Source organism: Boleophthalmus pectinirostris, unplaced genomic scaffold (genome assembly GCF_026225935.1).
Source record: "Boleophthalmus pectinirostris isolate CB_2022bp ecotype Guang Dong unplaced genomic scaffold, ASM2622593v1 HiC_scaffold_341, whole genome shotgun sequence".
NCBI lineage: Eukaryota > Metazoa > Chordata > Actinopteri > Gobiiformes > Gobiidae > Boleophthalmus > Boleophthalmus pectinirostris.
Genome location: NW_026571324.1, coordinates 1 through 18,557, shown reverse-complemented (window position 1 = coordinate 18,557; position 18,557 = coordinate 1). Strand labels below are relative to the sequence as shown.

The 18,557-nt window shown below is 37.9% G+C and overlaps 3 protein-coding genes across 7 annotated transcripts; all 3 read left to right on the top strand.

The window, feature by feature from the left end:
- The first annotated feature begins 490 nt into the window (after window positions 1–490).
- poll (polymerase (DNA directed), lambda) lies at window positions 491–4,061 on the top strand. Of its 2 annotated transcripts, XM_020941918.2 has the most exons (9): window positions 491–573; window positions 904–1,051; window positions 1,141–1,438; window positions 1,546–1,654; window positions 1,761–2,081; window positions 2,179–2,352; window positions 2,492–2,620; window positions 3,218–3,386; window positions 3,459–4,061. In XM_020941918.2, exons 2-9 carry the CDS (start codon window positions 937–939, stop codon window positions 3,818–3,820), a joined length of 1,677 nt encoding a protein of 558 aa, XP_020797577.1. In that variant the 5' UTR covers window positions 491–573; window positions 904–936; the 3' UTR covers window positions 3,821–4,061. The 2 variants fall into 2 exon arrangements, with proteins under 2 accessions (XP_020797577.1, XP_055017089.1); XM_055161114.1 differs by lacking the exon at window positions 491–573 and having other exon boundaries at window positions 911–1,051; window positions 1,163–1,438.
- Window positions 4,062–4,206: 145 nt separating this feature from the next.
- wbp1lb (WW domain binding protein 1-like b) lies at window positions 4,207–13,309 on the top strand. 2 transcript variants are annotated; one of them, XM_020941924.2, is made up of 4 exons: window positions 4,207–4,606; window positions 8,595–8,697; window positions 9,517–9,678; window positions 10,595–13,307. In XM_020941924.2, exons 1-4 carry the CDS (start codon window positions 4,520–4,522, stop codon window positions 11,389–11,391), a joined length of 1,149 nt encoding a protein of 382 aa, XP_020797583.1. In that variant the 5' UTR covers window positions 4,207–4,519; the 3' UTR covers window positions 11,392–13,307. The 2 variants fall into 2 exon arrangements, with proteins under 2 accessions (XP_020797583.1, XP_055017091.1); XM_055161116.1 differs by lacking the exon at window positions 4,207–4,606 and adding an exon at window positions 7,258–7,739 and having other exon boundaries at window positions 10,595–13,309.
- A 433-nt stretch (window positions 13,310–13,742) lies between these two features.
- On the top strand, window positions 13,743–18,429 carry as3mt (arsenite methyltransferase). Of its 3 annotated transcripts, none has more exons than XM_020941908.2 (11): window positions 13,743–13,913; window positions 14,070–14,118; window positions 14,222–14,349; window positions 14,426–14,576; window positions 14,837–14,973; window positions 15,040–15,109; window positions 15,249–15,330; window positions 15,401–15,532; window positions 16,362–16,501; window positions 16,589–16,705; window positions 18,166–18,429. In XM_020941908.2, exons 1-11 carry the CDS (start codon window positions 13,897–13,899, stop codon window positions 18,271–18,273), a joined length of 1,131 nt encoding a protein of 376 aa, XP_020797567.2. In that variant the 5' UTR covers window positions 13,743–13,896; the 3' UTR covers window positions 18,274–18,429. The 3 variants fall into 3 exon arrangements, with proteins under 3 accessions (XP_020797567.2, XP_020797568.2, XP_020797569.2); XM_020941909.2 differs by having other exon boundaries at window positions 13,752–13,913; window positions 14,286–14,349; XM_020941910.2 differs by having other exon boundaries at window positions 13,760–13,913; window positions 14,070–14,137.
- Window positions 18,430–18,557: the final 128 nt, after the last annotated feature.

The window sequence follows — 18,557 nt, the reverse complement described above, 5'->3', positions numbered from 1 at the left end:
AGTTATACATGTGTTAAAAGAAGCTCAATGAAAAGAAAAATTTCCTTAGAAAGTCACAATTTCTTGTTTTCATGTGACCCCCATACAGCGCGCCAAACCATAAACACAATAAAAGTCTGCTGAAACAGAAGCATTAATAAGAGCTCCGGTGTAAAGGATTCAAACTACCGGGGGGTAGCTTGAAGCTGGTTTCAAATTACCCCCCGGTAATTTGAAAACGGTTTCAAGATACCCCCCTTAACCCTAACCCTCCGTAATTTTTGAAGGGGGTAGTTTGAAAACGCTACACCCCGGTACTGTAATACCTACTAATACCTAGTGTTACAATACCACTCTAGATTTTTACATCCTGGTTTCTTCGGTAACTGACAAACCAACAAAATACATATATTTAGTTTTTTGTCTTGTTAATGCTTCTTTTCATGTATGCATTTGTTTGCACTAATGCACACATTCCAACGAAATAAAAATGCTTATAACTAAAAATATATTTTTTATGACCCGGAAGTACAATACATTTAATCTGATGTTGTTGCTGTTTTGCTTTTCCTCCTGGCAGTTGTTGCATCAAGGGTGAGAACGGAATTAATGTTGCTTTATTATTGCCTTAAAATATTGTTTACTATATAATACCCCAGCGTTAATGTATACGTTTTGTATTTTATTAATTAAAACATAGACTTCCCGATGTAGAGCCACATTTCCCTAGTTTTTAGTGTTAGCATTAGCATTAGCATGTCGAAATAGGCAACCTTTTTAAATGGGCCGTACATTTAACGATAATTAACATACAAGTTTTGGTTTCAAATTACCAGTGATTAATTTGAAATATTATTCATAGTTTTTGAAAAAAAAAAAAAAAAAAAAGGTTCTGTATTGATTATGCTGAATTGTCTTTTATAGGTGGCTGGCTTGTGCCATCCTTGAATAAAATAAATGGAGCCTCGTCATGGCATAATGAAGGCTTTCCCCAAGGTTAAAAGAGCTAAAGTGCTTCAGGGGAAAGATGGTCCACCACTTAAGAAGAGTTCTGAAAAATGTAGTGTCACAGGTAACACAATGTCTACCTACCATTAAGATTACATTACCATTAAGCTTTTGTTAGAGATACATTTACTTTACCTTGCATGACTCTTACAGGAGACATTTTCTGTGATTTAAGTGTGTACATCCTGCCAGCTGCCATAGGAAATGCCAGGTGTCAAATCTTCCAACGGCAAATACTACAAAATGGAGGAATTACAGAAAACTCCATGAGTCCAAGTGTCACTCATGTGGTAGTAGATGACAGTATAGACTGTGACCGAGCATTTCGCCTCCTAAAAGTAAATTGCATGCCCTTTGGAATCCAGTTGGTGAAGTCCTCATGGTTGAGCAAATGTATTAGCGAGAAAAAGCTGTTGGATGTGTCAGATTACAGCCTTCCTCAAATTAAAAGGTAATTGCATGCTAAAGGTTTTAAATAGTTGGTAGGGTTTAGTTAAAAGCCTTAATACCTAATGTTCAATATATATTTAAAATATGTGACATCGTTTGCTTCTCCAGTGATTCTGAAACACCACAGTGTAATGCAAAAGAAGATTTACCTAATGCAGAAGTGGTTGATACACAAGAAAAGGATAGAGCCATACATGTAAATTCAGTGGGGTGTGAGGTAATATTTTCAGGCATTATTCTTAACAGATTTTTGGGCAGCATGATATTTAGACTATATTTAGAATTTTCAGTGACCATGTATATTGTTTATCTTTGTTGCACAGACTGCCTCAGACAGCAAAGAGGAACCACAAGGAGATGACGATGGTGTTTCTCAAAGTGACATAGAAGCTCTTATGACTGGCCAGCACCCAAAAGAAGATAGTCCTGGTCTAGACAATGTTCCTCAAAAAATTAACTCAGGAAAATGGGTCTGCGCTCAGTCATCTGTATCTAAGAGCAATAACTTCAACAAACACATTACTGATAAATTAGAAGTGCTGGCCAAGGCCTATACACACCAAGGAGACAAGTGGAGGGCACTGGGCTACTCTAAGGCAGTTAATGCACTGAAGAGCTACCATAAGCCCGTTACATCATACCAGGTTGTGTAAATCACCCTTTAAACATTTTTATTTTTTCAGTTTTTTATTAAGTAATTTTAAAATGATTCATGTACATTTTGTGTTTTTTTTTTCCCAGGAAGCCTGTCAAATCCCAGGAATTGGAACCAAAATGGCTGACAAAATAGATGAGATTATGGAGAGTGGTCATCTTCGGAAACTTGATCACATCGGAGAAGCAGTACCTGTACTTGAAATGTTTACTAATATTTGGGGTGCAGGAGCCAAGACTGCACAGCTGTGGTACCAACAAGTAAGATACTTTGCTTAACACAGTCAAATACATACTGATTTAATTCCTTTTGTGTGAATGAAATAACTGAATTTATTTACATATTTTGTCATAAGTGGATCTGCATTATTTACTATTAAATTAACCATTTTGTTTTTAGGGGTTTCGAACTTTGGAAGATATTGCTACCAAAGCTCACCTAAACCATAATCAAAAAATTGGACTGAAACACTATAAAGATTTTCTGGAGAGAATGCCTCGAGAAGAAGCAGGAGCCATTGAGAAAATGGTATTTGTAAAAAAACATCTGGAAATTCTGCAACAGAAATGCACGCTCACATAGTTTACGAATATGAGACTTATATGTATTGGTACATTTATTATTAAGCCCCCATTTGAAACCCAAAACTCCTGAAATTTGTTTCTTTTTCCCTTCCTGAAAATTCATAATCCAGACAAGAAAGATGACCATAATCGTGGGAGAAGCTATACTTAATGTTTAGCATTTAAAATAAGCCAGTTACGTTTTCAGTCCAGCACAGTGAGTGCTGTAGTTGAACGCATGAATTCCTTTTTCCTTTAAATCTGCCAGAGGTAGTGTGTGCAAGAGGTCGATAACTAAAACAGGTTTATTCCCAGAGGTCTGTCAGTATGAGTTTTTGAGTTCTACTTTCCAGACTTTTTTATTTTTCTAGCTACATTGAAATACACCGGATCCTTTGCACAGCATAGGCCATCTCCAGCAAATTACGTCTTGAGCAGTTTGTGTTAGAGCACCTCATGTTTGTTTCTTTCAAGTCCATTTCAAGAACTTATTTAGGATTGGTGTCTGTTTGGCAGTATATATCAATAATACAACAATATAAAAACATTTGTCAATATGCAGGTGAGAGATGCTGCTCAAGCTATAGACCCTAGTCTGCTGTCTTTGGCATGTGGCTCTTACCGTCGGGGAAAGGCCACTTGTGGAGATGTTGATGTCCTTATAACTCATCCCGATGGAAAGTCACACAAAGGGGTCTTTAGCAAAATTCTACATAGTCTTCATGAAAGTGGTCAGTTTTGTCATTTTTCTAATACTTGGTTGGGTTTCATTGCCATATTAACTATTGTATCCCCTGTTTTAGGGTTTTTGACAGATGATCTTGTGAGCAATGAGGAGAATGGAGAGCAAAAGAAATATATGGGTGTCTGCCGTCTTCCAGGCCCCAGTCAACGCCATCGTAGACTAGACATTATTGTAGTGCCTTATAATGAATTTGCTTGTGCTTTAATGTACTTTACTGGATCTGCACACTTTAATCGCTCAATGAGAGCTTTCGCCAAGACCAAACAAATGAGCCTATCTGAGCACTCACTGAACAAAGATGTGGTGCGGCGAGGCAGCTTAAAAGTTCATGGAGGGACTCCTGTTTCAACACTAACTGAAAAAGATATTTTTAACATTTTAGGAATTCCATACAGACAACCTCATGAAAGGGACTGGTAACCCAGCTTTTAGACATGTTTTTAAGAGGCCATGACACATCGAAATATGTATAACATGGGTAAATAGCCTTTTATGAAGAACTTTACTTAACTAATAATGTTCTGCAAAGATACACTAATAATGTGCAATTAAGTGGACTGATTGTATTTTTGACTTGAGTATTTATTTGTTAAATACGCAATAAAAAGGATAGAGTGATCAAGATTTTTTGCTTAAATAAAGGGTCGCAATTACAGCTGTATATTGTGTGTATTCGTCTGAATGCAAAGGGGTACAGCTGAAAGTTGAGACGGACCTATTAGTGATTGGTTCAACCTCTTGGCTGATAGGCACAGCCTATCCAATGGACACTTCGTCCGCAAAACCAGTGGCGATCCACGCAGCTGCACGCCCATCACGTTGTGCACATGGATCGGGTCGAGGGGACCATGCCACACCCAGCAGAGCAGAGTAGGCTGTCGTACTGAAGGAGCTGCTTGTGTAACAGCTGTGTATCAGCCAGTGGTACCGACGGCAACCAGTTGCGCCAGCACTGTGCCTTCTTGAAATGTCCTGCCTGCAGTGGAGGCGGCGCATGCACCGGCCTCGCCGCTCAGCAGGGGCCGGAAAATAGTTGAGCATATTTTACAAACTTGAGTCAACTACTTCAGCTTTGGCGTACCTATGTTTTCGCCATAGGTGTAATCGCCCTTTGGAGGAATGACAGGCGTATGTTCGGCTTTTAAAATGGGATTGTTTTTGCACGTTGTCGGCTCTGTCACCCCCACCGAGTCAGCGGCAGACAGGGTAAGCTCAGTAGTCAAAAACAAGCTGGCTGACTCTTGGGCTACTAGTTAGCTGGTTAGCCTAGCATAAAGAAAACTCTTACAACACCTTTACATTTCACTACACTATTCTTATTTAACTGATCTTTAACTCTATATTAAATCGTAACTCACATGATAGTTGTAGGGTTGCAGTTTCAGAATCATATTAATCTGTTAATAAAGATAATCCGTTCCCGAAGTTTGAGGCTAGCTGCAGTTGCTAATGTACAGTACACAGCAGTGCAGGAGGGCGATACATCTGAGCTGCGGCCTTGCTGTGTGTGATCTGGGTTTATATCTTGACATTTTAGGAGTTGGAGAAAAATACTACTAACACTTTTCATCAAGTGAGAATAAAGAGTTCTCATTGTGAGATATGATGACAAAACAACAGTTCAAATACAATATAGCCATGAGTTTATTTGCATATACATTAAACAGTATTCTTTTTTTTTGTACTTGAACCATAATTGTATAATGATTTGCTTAAGTAAATATCTACTTCTTCAAAAAGTAACCAAATCACTTAGCTCTGCACTAATAGTTTTGTAGTTTTCAAGTTAACTTTTTTTGTTGTCTTTCTTATGATACTTACTATGATATTTAGGTATTGCCACATATGTATATGGCCCCCAAGCTTGCTTTTCATTCCCTTACTCTGAGCCCCCTCTCCTTTTTGTCATCACATGCTGTATCATGTGCAGCATATGTTTGTGTTTGCTGTCTATTGCAATAATGAGCAATAACCATATCATAAAGTCCCTCCTGTGTGATAATGCAATCCAAGGACTTTCCCAAATGTTTTACTTTGGAGAGAGGCTAGTGTGACGCATACAGTATATTCATGCACTGTTATCTTATGATCTTGCATAGATATTGTGAAGATGACATAACAACTCATTTCCATTTTATTATGTGGAATAGATTTCTCATAACATGGTAACATGGTTCAAGCTTGTAGCACATTACAACTGAGAGTACTTTACTTCCATTGCTATTGGCTGTTTGAATAAGGCAGTTTAAACTAATACAAGCTACTAATTGAAGATATTTCATTCTTATTTTATGCAGACATTAATGGAAACCGAAATAGGTATTGTCACATAGTGATTTGTCCTTGCTAACTCTTGTTGTTTTGACATTGCATGTGATGAATAATCCCCTAATATAATTTTCTCTTCATCCTTTATGTGAAACAGTTTGTCAAACATACAGCCTGTTCTGACTTTTAGACAAAATGAGGCAATTGGACTTTGTGTAAAGTGTGTCTGTCAGTTGTTGAAAGTTGATACATGTTCTAAGAGGGCATTAATATTTGCAACAAACATGTCAGCAGGATTTCATTCTCCATAACCTGACTATGAGTGCCTCTCTTTGTTGCATAGCTGTATAATAAATAAGGGGTCAGTGATGGCTCAAAGGGGTTATGAACTTGTCCCATTGTCTTTGCGTTTCAACGGCTTCTCATTATTGAGTTGATTATTTTCTCATACAGCAATAATTTCTGGGAAGGTAAGTGAATCAGCCTTTAATCCTGTGTCAGGAGAAGTGGATTGGTTTTCGCTGCCGGTTTGGATAGACAGAGCGGAATGTAGTTGTGTGAGATTCTTTAGTCTGCCACTGTCACATCCTTAGAACATCCATATAATGTACTCTATGCCCTTGTGTGCTCCTGTTCTCATAAGTCTAGAATTTTTCCATTAATTTATGCAGAAAGTGGTCTGCAGATCTAACAGAGAAGGGATTGAATCTAAACCCAAAAATCTGAACGTGGGCTTAATTGGGAGTCTTCAGGACTAAACTGATGTTAAATTTAATCTAAAGTCTTTAAAGGCTTTAACAGGACTAAATCTGTGTTATCTTGGACTGAACCGTCACATAGTCATTAGCAGATAAATGGCCTTAATCCTACAGCAATGATGCAATGCTTAATCAGAATAATTGTAACTAAACTTTTGACATCTCATTATCTGGGCTATACAGTCTCTAAAACACATGCTGTCATGCCAAGTGGCTTTAGTAACTTCAAAAAGAGTAAGCAATTTCTGATTTTCATCAATAATACACTTTATTTGTGAATATTCTATATCTAGATGCTGCACTCCAACGCTTATTTGGTTACAAATGTTTTTTTTATCCCAACGTAGTGTGGATATAATCATCTGACTAGTCATCTAACATAACTGTTATTTCTGGCCCTACTTAAAACACATCAAAACATGGACAAAACCATGACTAAACAAGGGTGACCAGGATTTCACCAGGACTAAACCAGACCTAAAATGTTTCAGTAAAGATAGAGGAGTCCTTCTTCAAATCCTTTTCTCCTGTGCTATCTTTATGCTAGGATGACTGAAGAGCCAAAAAAGCTAGATGTTTATCTGTATCACATTGCAGGATGGGGGTCAACCCAAAGAGGGGAGAGAGAGAGAGAGAGAGAGAGAGAGAGAGAGAGAGAGAGAGAGAGAGAGAGAGAGAGAGAGAGAGAGAGAGAGAGAGAGAGAGAGAGAGAGAGAGAGAGAGAGAGAGAGAGAGAGAGAGAGAGAGAGAGAGAGAGAGACAGAGAGAGAGAGACAGAGAGAGAGAGACAGAGACAGAGACAGAGAGAGACAGAGAGAGAGAGAGAGAGAGAGACAGTCAGTGACAGTCAGTCAACCTCAAAACAACTTGTTCAGAAAGGAGTTTTTGATAACCACAATGATACATGCTGATCTGACCACTTGCTATGCTGAGTAATAATTTTTCGGTGTACTATCAGTGTCCTGGTACTCCTACAGTTGCATGTTCCTTTGTGTGCTGTGGCTGTCCCACTAGGAGCTCTGTCTCTATCTCACTACACTGTTGCTTTGGAAATTTCCATAGAGCAGTCCTGTGTTTGGGCCCTGGTTTGGGAAAGGGGTGAGGATGTGGAGAGCTGTATTTGTGTGTGTATAAGGTGAATCTGGAGAGAGGGGAGTGTGTGAGTGGGGGGCAGGCACTACTAGAAGGGAGTGAGCTTGTTTAGGAGCAGTGAGACTTTCTCTTTGGTGGGATAATGACCCACACGGTGCAGGGATTTGTCTGGGACTGTCGGACCTGGGATCGTCATGCCTCTCAGTCTGGGACCTACACTGGTAATCTATACAGACACAATATCCTTTATAGATCTTAGTCTGGTGAATTATTAAGGTGATCTCTGAGAAGACATTTGAAGAATCTTACGGGAAAAATGGGTTGGAGTTGTTAATTTTAAAATTGTCTTCATTTGATTTGATTTTGATAACAAATTCAAGGTTTTTACATTCTTGAGATTTTTGAAGTGCAAAACTAGTGTGGAATATTGTTTTTTGCTTCTGAGCATTTTGTAGAATGAAATTTATGAAACATGGTGTGTTGTTTCTTTGACTTTGGCCAAGAATCAAAAATTTGAACATGATATGAGATGAAACTGGAGCTCCTGCACTTGTTTACTGCACATGTTGAGACGAGTTGGAAGTTGGTCAGTCTAAAAACTGTATTAGTTTGACTGTACATCAAAGGTCAGTGTGAGAAATATGCAAGCATTCTTAATTCACACACCTGCTGCATGGTCTAGCATAATAACTTGATAATGTGTTAACTTTGTTCAAAATTGTAAACAATTCTTTCATATTTATGGAGGTTTATCTTTATGAGGCAGGTTCTCTTTATGACCTTATTATACTGTTAACAAAACATCAAACATAATTCTACCTAGTAAAGTAAAATGTTTTCACATAATAACGTTGGACATTTATTTAAATATACTGTCTGATTATAAAAGAAGACTGTGTACAAATGTAATTTACAATTTGTGTTTCTAAAACCAAAGTCATTAAAAGGCATATTTACAATGAAATATGCAAAACACTACTTGTTATAAAGCAGATGATTTGTTGTGATCTGAAAATATAAGATCAACATAATGTGATGAGAAATTCCAGTGTAAAAATTATGATGTTGTCTTGCAGAGCCTGCTGCAGTGCAAAGGGGTGAACAATCAGAGCTACACCTGTGAGTCAGGCCACTGCTGTGGGGAGTCCCAGTGCTGCAGCTACTATTATGAACTCTGGTGTAAGTCTGATGTTTTTATATGCACACATTTTAGTACAGAACTGTGATGCAAACTCTGTCTTTTGATGAATATTTAATCCTAAATTGATGACAAGTAGGTCACACAGCTGAGTGCACGAATGTTGTTGCACTGGTCTAGTGTCTTTGATTCAGAACAGCTGCCTCACTTTGAAGGTGATCACAGTTGTTTTACACTCTTAAATTGATATCTAATTTTGTGTTTTGGTGTTGTTACATACATATTGCAAATCATCAAATTGTAAATAACTAAAGTCAAAATCTGTTATTCAGACTATAGGATAAGCTGTGCACAATTGAGCACTGTGTATTAGACATCTGAGACTTGGACATATTGTTCCTAAGTTATCACACTGACATTAGATGGAAAAATGTTGATTTATGCTGCACTTGTGATTTCAAACAACACTGTTTGCACTTTTAACGATTGCCCAGCCCCAGACAGAGTACAGTGATACTTAATAAGATCTTGTTGATTCAACTACTATAACATTATATGACTTCATCTTATGGCAAGGAGGTGCCTTGAGTGATATATTATTAACATAGTACAAAGGCCAAAGCATACAGAGATGCTGCATGGCCAAATATCTGCCTCGGCACACTTCTGCTCTGGTGTGCGTTGGCTGTAAAACTTCATTCTTCTCTAGTCAATACACATTTGATCATCCATGCTATATACCATGTAATACACATGGTATATAGTCTATATGTCTATAGCAGTCAGTATGGATCAAGATTTTTGCTGTTAATATTTGTTTTTATACCATTTTAAAACATTTAAATAAATATTTGCAACAGGGTTCTGGTTGGTGTGGGCCATTATATTCATTTTGAGTTGTTGCTGCGTGTGTCACCATCGGCGCACCAAACATAGACTCCAGCAGCAGCAGCGACAGCACGAGATCAACCTCATCGCCTATCGAGAAGCACATAACTACCCATCTGTGCCCTTCTATTTCAGTAAGACACTTTGCACTACTTTCCCTCTTTTCATCTACATATATGTAAAAAACTGTCAGAATGCATTAAACACTTCAATGGATACATGTATGTTAAAACACCTTACTTACTGTATATATCTGAGGTGAATGCTACTTTATTTAGGCTTTTGTTTGTTTTGTTAGGCATTTATTTTATAAAACAATCTGAACAATGGATTTTGGGACATTCTTAAGCCTTATTTCAGATGACAAGATCATGCACACATGTACATTGTGATAGGATTATGAATCAAATTATCCTGACATGAGTTTTTAAACAAGATTTTGGGTAGTTTATTATTTTATTCTGAAACATTTTTGTGTACATTTTCTAACTGTATTTGACAGGGATTTTAATCAAACATGCAAAGGAAGAAGGTTAACAGGTTTACCTGTGTAATTTTTGAATACTTGACTAAAATTCTTATTTTACTCAAAATGGCAGAATAATGTGCACCAAATGTCATAATGTCACCAGTTTGTGAACCATTGTAGATTTTTTTTTTTTTTTTTAGAATTTGTATAATTTTTACATGCATAGGACTTGTATCTAAACTTTGATTTTCACACTTAACTTAAAGTAAATTCTGTTTGCATTAAGCTACACACAGAGAAAGTATGTAACTACTAGTTGTGCAATGTCATCGTCCCTGATTTCTCACTGCACCAGAAACAATTGTTTGCATGCCCTATTTTCTGAACTAGTTGCTTTTGGTCATTTGCCAGTTTTGCAGATTCAACTTACTCTGCATTGCTGCAATGACAAGAGCAGGATGAACATGAGGTTTTGTTTTTATTTTTTTTTATTAAGGCGACTTTGGCTACAGAAAAACAATGGGGCATAATGTATTCTTGCTGTCTTTAAGTGAAACTAAAATCAGTTTTTGTTTTTCCAGGGTTTTTGCCAAACTACCTCCTACCTGACTATGAAGAGGTGGTCAACCGGCCACCGACTCCTCCCCCTCCATACAGTGCCTTACACACAGGGCCCGCTACAACAGTGACCAGCCCTTTGGCCTCAGAGCAGGCAGAGGGACGCTCTGTTAGCAACCTTTCCACCCCTCTGGCCTCAGTGTCCGACAGCCTGTGCTGCCGGCCCAGTGTAGAAGAGCCGCAGACCCCTGCCTTAGACTTTAGACCCAAACCTGACGACAAGCCGGTCCAGACAGGGCCAGAGTCTGACGTGATCCTCGCGTCAGATGGGAGCGGTGAGAACCAGGAGAAACACAATGACAGTGAGGATAGATCATGCAAGGATGCACTACTCAAAGACCTGTCTGAGAACAGTGTGGAGGACAAAGAGCGCCTCCCCAATGGGCGGAGGAGGCGCTTCACGGGCGACTCTGGGATTGAGGTGTGCGTATGCGGCACTAGAGGGAGCGGAGGATGCAGCGGGGCGGGTGTGGTGGGCCAGGAGCAGGAGGGCAAGGAACTGAGGGAGCTGGAGAGCCTATTGGGCCCAGATGAAGATGAGGAGGAGGGAGGAGATTTCTGCGACAGCTGTGGGCATCGCGCCTCCTTCACTGTAGAAGAGGAACAGGCTCTGGGAGCAGACAGGAGGCCAGCCCGAGGTCCACCCAGTCCGGCTCAGCCTAATCACCTCATAAGCAGTCCACCTGTGTGCCTGCTCCTCCACACCATTAGCGAGCAGGAGAGCAGCCACCACAGCCCCAGCACAGAGCCACAGGGCTGAGTCAACTCACCAGCACGTCAGGAGCACTACAGTCCTACATTTGGTTTTCTCAATCCTTTGACTTTAATGAATGTGTGGACACTTGTGGAAAATGCAGTCTTCAGATAAAACGACTGCTCTCCCAGTGTGAACAACAGTGGCCTTCGCCGGTGTGGGCTCTTCTGCAGATGCTGTAACCTTTTAGCAGCCTGCATCCATCCATTCAACATTGCACAAAAGCGGTACACATGGCTCCACGTCTTATACATGCAACATAAGCTACTGACAGAGATGTAAACACTTGATATAATGTTTTGAAGGGGCATTACCGAGCAGATGGCGAGCCATTGGACGGGGGTGGGGGACTGGGGGGGGGACTGCTGTACGTTACAGTTTGGATGTGTGCAATGTATGTGATTATGCAAGCCCAATACTGTAAGGGGACAAAAGTAGTAGTAGTAGTTTCATCTTTCTCAAGTGCTTTTAGACAATAACTGTTTGTCTGCCTTTCTTTTTTGCTCTCTATTTGATCTCGTAGTAATGGGAGCAATAGTGTATTACAATCATTTTCTAATTTGCACAGTACATTAACTTTCTGGAGAAGTTTTCAGTAAGTAAATCAATATGCTTAATTTCAAGTCTTATTTTGCATCAAGTTGATTCTTCTGTAGGGGTTTGTTCCATTGTTAGGACAAGTGTGGGTGAAAAGTAGCGATTCTTTTGTAAACTTTGTATACAATTTTATTTAAGTCACTAACACGTGTGTGTTGAATGTGCCTACCTGGAAATACAGGATTTTTATGTTAAGTCTTGTGGCAGTAAAGAAAATCGGTACCAGAACCTTTTTTTTTTTTTTTTAAACTGATCATATATATATATATGGTATATTCTAACTGTACTAAAAATACAGCCATATATAAATTCCAATTTTAAATATAGTAAGCATATTTAGAGTGCCTCATTTGAGCATTTTCCTTAAATTGCAGCATTGTTATTGGAGTACATGGTCAAATTATGGATTTGTCCTATTGCTTTGTTTAGTACAGAAAAACATGTGACTTAATTAGTGACAAAAACGATGCATGATGTATGATGTATTATTAATGTTATTAATAACAGAAAATTGACAACACATTTTAAAATACGATGCATTTATTTGTGCACCATAATGTCCCATGTTTTTTTTAAGAGGTGGGTCCATTTGAATGTTCTCAATTTCATTTATTCCAAACTTCAGTTGTAATGAATGTAACAAACAAACCACAGATTGTATAAAAAGAGCACAGGTCAGTTGGTTAAATGATCCAGCTTTCTTCAAAGTAAAGACCCAAAGGTTCACTCCACTGTTCTCCCATGAAAGCAGTCAAACCTGCTGTCATTCTTGTACAGTAATCGTCCTTTTGACAGAATAGGCTCCTACTTAATATTCAAACTTTAATGACTAAAGCTTGAATCTTTTGAGTCCGGCTCTCAAAAGTGCTTTAATATTTAGAAATATTTTAATATTTTGGTTTGTGGTACATGTAATGCAAAGAGGAGCTATTTTTCATATCTGCCTACAATATAACTGTTGAAATGATAAAACCACTGTTTATTTAAATTTGTTTATAGACTTTGTAAACTACACATTTGGTTTCATAATCCTTGAATCATTAGCTTTAATGTTATGGATGTTTTTGTGGGTAAAATTTTCCTCCTGAGAAAGACCCAACTTGTATTGAGGTGTTTTGTGAAGCTGTAGAGAGAGTATGAATGACTAACATAAAAGATGCAGTTTTTGTTAACCAAATCAGGGGCGTCCTGCCAAAGACTCTGTTTTTCATCAGTCCGAGGTGGTTTTGCACATCTTTGAATGTTCAAATAACATAAGCCATTTATGATATCATCAAACGTTGTTTGTTCAATAAAATACCCCAAACTAAACAAACTATGTGTGGAATTTTTATTCTGCTGCATAGGATCAGAGGTTGATGAAGTAGGCCTATGTCAAGTATGGATCTTTTAAGTGAATTGTTATAAGATAGATTATCAATGCGCACTGTCTATATTCAATAATGTCCTCAATAATAACCATGTTTATTGTGAATATTAACATTTCTTTTAGTGAACGACAGGGGGCAGGAAGCAGCATGCTGGAAGTTAAGGAGCAATGGGAAGCATTGACTCCACACGTTATATTGTTTACGAAGAATGTTTATATACCCTAGAAAAAAATAATAAATAAATAAACTATCGGACCTTCGGCCTGTAAAAGGCCTATGAGGCAAAATATGCTAAAGTGTAGGCTAAGGGGATTTATGTTATGTTGTGTAATTTCTAAAGCTATCAGAGGGAGGCAATAATGCCAGTAGGCGTCTGCTGTAATCTCAAAAGAAGAGAAGAAATTGAGACGGAAATTAGAAGTGGTTCAGTCGGGTTGAGTCGGGAGTAGGCTATGCATAAACAGCATAGATCTATAATAAAAAGATATTATTATAGTTCTGTGATAAAGAGTAACTGTGCTACCCACCTTTACCAACAGTAACTATGACTGACAAGAAGTGGTAAGTGATAAGGGCAACTTTTCATTTTATCGGCATTTAATTCCTTTGTTGGCCACAATCTATAAGAGTTTGTTGAGTAGTTTGTACTACATTTTCTGCTAATACACTATAGCTTTATTACCAGATTGTAGCCCTAATAGTCTGTTTGTTGTTCAGTGGATGCGTCAAAGACCTCTCCGATTGTTCCATCCATGTGGACGTAAAGGTAAATTGACACGACACAGGTGAAGTAGATTTATAACATTAAATATATGTTCCTCGTATTATCTGTCCTCTAAGAAGTTATACACTGTCATTTTGATTACAAGGAATACTATAGCAGTGTCCTTAAGGCAACCTCAGATCTGAAAACTAACGCCTGTATGACCCCAGCCAGCTCCCTGCCCGCACACATTCGAAAGGCTCTGAGCAAAGTTCACCCCGAAGTCATTTCCAGGTTACATCACTTTCATTGTGCAATATTGTAATTTATTAGTTAACTAATAGTTAAGTGTTTGCCCATTTATCACTAGATACTATGGCTGTGGCCTGGTGGTGCCCGAGTCCCTGGAGGGCTGCAAGATCCTGGACCTGGGTAGTGGCAGCGGGAGGGACTGCTACATGCTCAGCCAGTTGGTGGGAGACAAGGGTCACGTAACTGGGATTGACATGACACAGGACCTGGCGAGTTACACTAAAATCATGCTCATTCATCTTTGCTCTGTGGCATCAGTCATCGTTTGCCTATTTATTTCAGCTGCGATTCATTCCTTAAACGTTCTTATTAATTCTGGTCAAAAGAACTAGTACAAAACACGGAATACAATTGATTATAGTGTATACAAAATGATCATTTATCACATGACATATTTTACTTAGTGCTTACTGAATCTTATGCATTGTACTTGACTGTGTACCAATACATTCTTGTTCTTTTCCTGTAGCTTGAAGTGGCGAAAAAGTACCTGGACCACCACATGAAAGAATATGGCTACAAAACGCCCAACGTCAGTTTTGTTCAGGGCTACATTGAAGCTTTGGCAGATGCTGGACTTCAGAAGGACACTTTTGATATAATAATGTACGTTTTTTATAGGTTACACTTAGTTTATTATTGAGTGTTAAAAATAACTGTTATATGATGCAGCTCAAATTGTGTAGTGAATCTTTCTCCTGACAAGAAGAGAGTGCTGGCTGAAGCCTACAGCATCCTTAAGGTACAAGAGACATTTTTAAGTGTTCACATAGGTTTGTTACAGACTATGTATCACAATTTGTTGGTGAAGGTGCTCTAATAATTATGTGCCTAATTTGTGTAGTTAAATGATTTATATTTAGTTTGTTTGTTTTCATTAGAATGGCGGTGAGCTGTACTTCAGTGATGTGTATAGTAGTGGAAGACTAACAAATGAAATAAAAACTCACAAGGTCCTTTGGGGTAAGTCGAATCCTACTCTGTCACTGTTGGATATATATTTGATATTATAATAAGGCTTATATGTCAACAGGTGAGTGTATTGGTGGTGCACTATGGTGGGAGGATCTGGTGCATTTGGCCGAAGAAGTTGGATTCAGTCGTCCTCGTTTGGTGACCGCCACCATTATTACAGTGGACAACAAAGAACTGCAGGACGTTCTGGGTATCAGTCTTATTTTTAGTTCAAAGCTTGAAGAGAAGTAGACAAAAAATCTCAGAAATTAATTGTGGACACTGTCCCTGTTAAATCAACCTTATAAACATTTCGATAAATCTACCAGAGTTAGCTAAAAAGTCTTTTTTTCCCTGGAGAGATTTTAAAATAAACTCTGTTAATAACAGCAGTAAGAATTAGCCATGGCGGTACAATTAAAAAGCAGTTAAAATGCACCGAACAGATATACAAATACGCATGTAACAGAGATTTAAAAAACAGACACATATATGTTACATGTTAAGCAGTGTCCTCGGTGGTGATGTAGAACTTAATGTTGTAGGTTTATACACGTTCTGACCCCCAATCCAAACAAAAAGTATTTCTTAATTTAATTCCGCCTCATCCTAAAAGTGTTTTGAAATATATTTGTATTATTATTATTTTTGAATTCTTTATTAATTACTGTCCTATTTCCATGTCCAATAGTGCAACAACAAACACTGCAGACCTAAGAGAATTTACAATTACATGCTACAGATGTGGAGAAAGCCACACACAATTTAACACTGATGGTTCCCAAGAAAATTATTTTACAACATTAAGCAACCAAGACTCTTGACCAGCTCATTTTGGTCTAAAATGTGACACTGCCTTTGTCTCAGCCCAAAACACTGCTGCAGTATTCTGCGTACAAACTGCAACACATTTATTAGCATAGAATATATACCGGTAGTTTAATAAAACTTACTGTAAGTATTTATATTGTGTCCTAAGTTATTTGGACATCTGTGTGTAATAAAAAATTAAACCCATTTACTATTCTTAAAAAATGCAGGTGATTTCAGGTTTGTTGCTGCCACATACCGTCTTTTTAAGCTCCCCAAAGGAAACTCCAAACCCTGCCGAGTCATCTATAACGGGGGCATCACAGGGGTGGAGAACAGCTTCCCATTTGACTGCCAATACACTTTCAAGGTGTGTAGATCCTGATGCAAACATTTATGCTTTCTGTCTATTCAGCACATTTTGTTTATGAAATTAATTTGGTATGTAATTATTAAGGCTGAAGAAGTGATGGAGGTTGATGGAGATTTGGCCAAGATCCTGAGCTCTTCAAGGTTTGCAGGGGACTTCACTTTTGAACCATCCGGACAAGGACAATGTGGAGTTAAAGCTAAGGTCAGCAACACAGATTGAAAATTATAATAGTAGTATTATTATTTCTTTATTTATACAGGTTAGCTCCTTGAGACTAACTGAATGATTTTCAAAACGGACCTGCTGACCACAAATGCATCAACATTTAGTAACATTTAATAATTTCCACTTAAATGAGTACAGATATATTCATTACAATAATTTCATATTTTACTATTAATAACATATTAATGAATCCATATCATGATTAGTAGTGGTTACTTGTCAGTCAAAGAGCTACCAAACCATTTTGTGGACAATACACATACACGCGGCAACTCTTGCTCATATGTACACCCTCAAATTAAAGAGGTGTTGCTACTAGCTTGTTTTATTTAAAAAAATATATATACAGTCTTTGCTTTCCATAGAGTTCAAATGAGATTAGGGTGGCACAAGTAATCTGTATTAGAATTATATAATTTTGAGAGGAATTATATCACTTTTGGCTCCTATTTAATCGTTAACCATTTTAGTTACCATACTTATATGTCTATCATCATATAATAAGCAAAAACAAATATTTCAGAAAAAATATATTGTTTAATTATTCATCTTGTTGGAGAAAATTTGATAAATCTTTGCCACTATGTCATAAACCAGAACAGGCAGACAAGTTGTGTCTTATTTTTATCTGCTAATCTGTATGTAACTCTCAAACTACACCCCAGAATATGTATCAAGGTGACAATGTTTCTTTGACTAAAGGGAGACCATGGACCACACCCAGAGAGCCTTCTTCTGTTTGTTCATTGAGAATGACATGTGCATTAGCATGGAGTGTAGAGCATTCATTCATACCCAATGCTCTAACATACATACACACACTTCACACGCACAAGGTCAAGCAGCTGTCCCAGAGTCATAACCAGATGATGAGGTCCTGCTGAGGGAACCTTGAACAGGGAAGAATGTTCTCTCTTAGCTCAAAGAATGCCAGCTTTATCAACTTTCTCGGCCAGGGAATGCATATGGTATATGGGCATCATTAGTGTAACTGTGACCTCAATTACTTTTCTTGATTAAGGATTTTACATATATTTTAGTATGATCCATAACATTTGCTTTAGGCACAGGTAAAGAGGTAAAGACATTTTTATGATCAAATTCTGTCCTGTGGTTTTACCTTTGGACTGACCCTCTGAAATGAAGACGCAATGTGCAATATACAGATAAGTGGTGATAATGGTAATGAAAGCATTTGATCTTTTCTTTTAAAAGCACTGCTACTGTAAAAAGCAAATAGATGATAAAAGAACAGTTAAACATATTAATATAGTAAAATATAAATTTTCTGTCTATTCTTCTCTTAAATTATGTCCCATTACCCAGTGTTTGTTAAACAAAGTGTTTAAGAAGTAATGTCTTACACAATGACAGCACTGAAATTAACAGGTTTACTCTGTAAACATTGTAAAGTGTAAATTGTTCTCTTCACACAGGAGAACCTGGTGGATCCTTTTGAACTGGTGCTGCAGCTGGAGAAACAAAACCCTGGTTCTACCACTAGGGGGTGTTGCAGTACACAGTCTGCCTCTTGCTGCAAGTGATGCTCAGAAATGATAGGCCTAAAATAATAACTTGGTTAACTGTGGGAATTTATTATTTGTGATTGTTTCGTTTTGTCATTTGCTTTTATGATTTCACAATTAAATATATTATATTCTAGAATAAATACATAGGCCTCGCTACTGTGCTGCGCCTTATTTCATGCCTCTATTGTCCTGGTGCATTGGTCAGTATATCAGAAATAGAAATATTATCGTCTAGTCCCACTGTGATTTCACCTTTAGTGGTTGCATGTTGTAGTGGGATATGCTGAAGTCACGAGTAG